This window comes from Austrofundulus limnaeus, unplaced genomic scaffold (assembly GCF_001266775.1).
Source record: "Austrofundulus limnaeus strain Quisiro unplaced genomic scaffold, Austrofundulus_limnaeus-1.0 Scaffold174, whole genome shotgun sequence".
In the NCBI taxonomy this organism is placed as follows: Eukaryota; Metazoa; Chordata; class Actinopteri; order Cyprinodontiformes; family Rivulidae; genus Austrofundulus; species Austrofundulus limnaeus.
The window spans coordinates 819,584-820,931 of NW_013952576.1; the positions used below are offsets into that span (position 1 = coordinate 819,584).

Sequence of the window (1,348 nt, forward strand, 5' to 3'; positions counted from 1 at the left end):
TCATTGATCTGGAATTTTTAATGTCATCTTCCAGAATATGGAAAAGTTCAAGGGGTATGAATACTTTTGCAAACCACTGTATAATCTTTAGTTTATAAAAATAAAAATACAAAGGTTTAACTCCTTGAACAGCAATTCATACATTTACATATTTCTACAGCAAATTATTCTTTATCATTCTCTTAAATATACGCATTTTTAATGTCATCTTCCAGATTATTCCATAATCTTATACCCTGGACTGAAGTACTCCGTTCCTTTAAACTGGTTCTAACAGTTTAGTTTTTTGTTTCCACTTTACTTTAAATAAAAGTGYTTGGTATTTACCTTTTTAAAGATGCTTTAAAATCTTAACAGGTTTGTCTCATGTGACAGAAAATATAAACTCTGCTGTGATCAGGCGTTTCCTTTAATCCGCAGCTCCTCTGGGTTCGACTCCACTTCAGCCCACGTCGTTTTACGGGAGCCGATCTGCAACTAAAGACTACGGCCAGAGTCACTCCTTCCTGGACCGGTGAGTCTGAGCGAGCTGAGACTTAGATCTGTTCAGATCAGGTGCTGAACGGTGTGATCGTGTCCCGCCAGGCCTTCCAGCACTTCTCAGACCACCACAGCCAAGAGGAGCCTRGTGCTGCCCAACCACTCCACCCCCTTCAAGAAAGTCCGACCCTCCCTGGACTACAGCGGCTGGAACAAGCAGAGACCCTCGACTCTGACCCAGCCACAGCCCCCACTGCAAGGGTAAATATCTAACGGTTCTTACTTCCTGTCTTCTTTAGGAATCAGTTYTCTGGGTTGTTCTGAAACTGCAGAAATAATGTAATAATATGTCAAACTGCAGGTTTTCTAATCTGGGCAACACATGCTACATGAACGCAATCCTTCAGTCCCTCTTCAGCCTGCCTTCCTTCTCCATCGACATGCTGAAGCAGAGCATCCCCTGGAGGAAGGTGCCCACCAACGCATTGCTCAGGTACTGAAATCAGATAAAAGCTGCTTCAGTTTGGGCCCATATTTACACACGTTTTGACTTTTTCTGTGTTTTATCTTCACTTTGTGCAGGAGGTTTGCTCACCTCATGCTTAAGAAGGATGTGAGCTGTCCAGAGACAAAGAAGGACCTGCTGAGGAAAGTGAAGAACGCCATCTCCTCCACAGCTGAGCGTTTCTCTGGGAACGTGCAGAATGTAAGCTCCAACTGTGAAAGTCGTGTAGAGACTCCAAAAACTGTTCCACATTAGATATTTTAGTCACTTTGTTTATTTTAGGTGGATATTTCAGTCACTTTGTTTATTTTAGGTTGATATTTCAGTCACTTTGTTTATTTTAGGTTGATATTTCAGTCACTT

General features: G+C 42.1%; 1 protein-coding gene across 2 annotated transcripts in view; it reads left to right on the forward strand.

Moving 5' to 3' along the window:
• usp37 (ubiquitin specific peptidase 37) overlaps window positions 1–1,348 on the forward strand; it is a gene marked incomplete in the record, with an annotated part of 18,174 nt that overhangs the window by 8,235 nt on the left and 8,591 nt on the right. For both annotated transcript variants that reach the window (XM_014017681.1, XM_014017682.1), the window contains 4 exon segments: window positions 421–514; window positions 586–741; window positions 842–973; window positions 1,063–1,186. In XM_014017681.1, coding sequence (XP_013873135.1) covers window positions 421–514; window positions 586–741; window positions 842–973; window positions 1,063–1,186 — 506 coding nt within the window.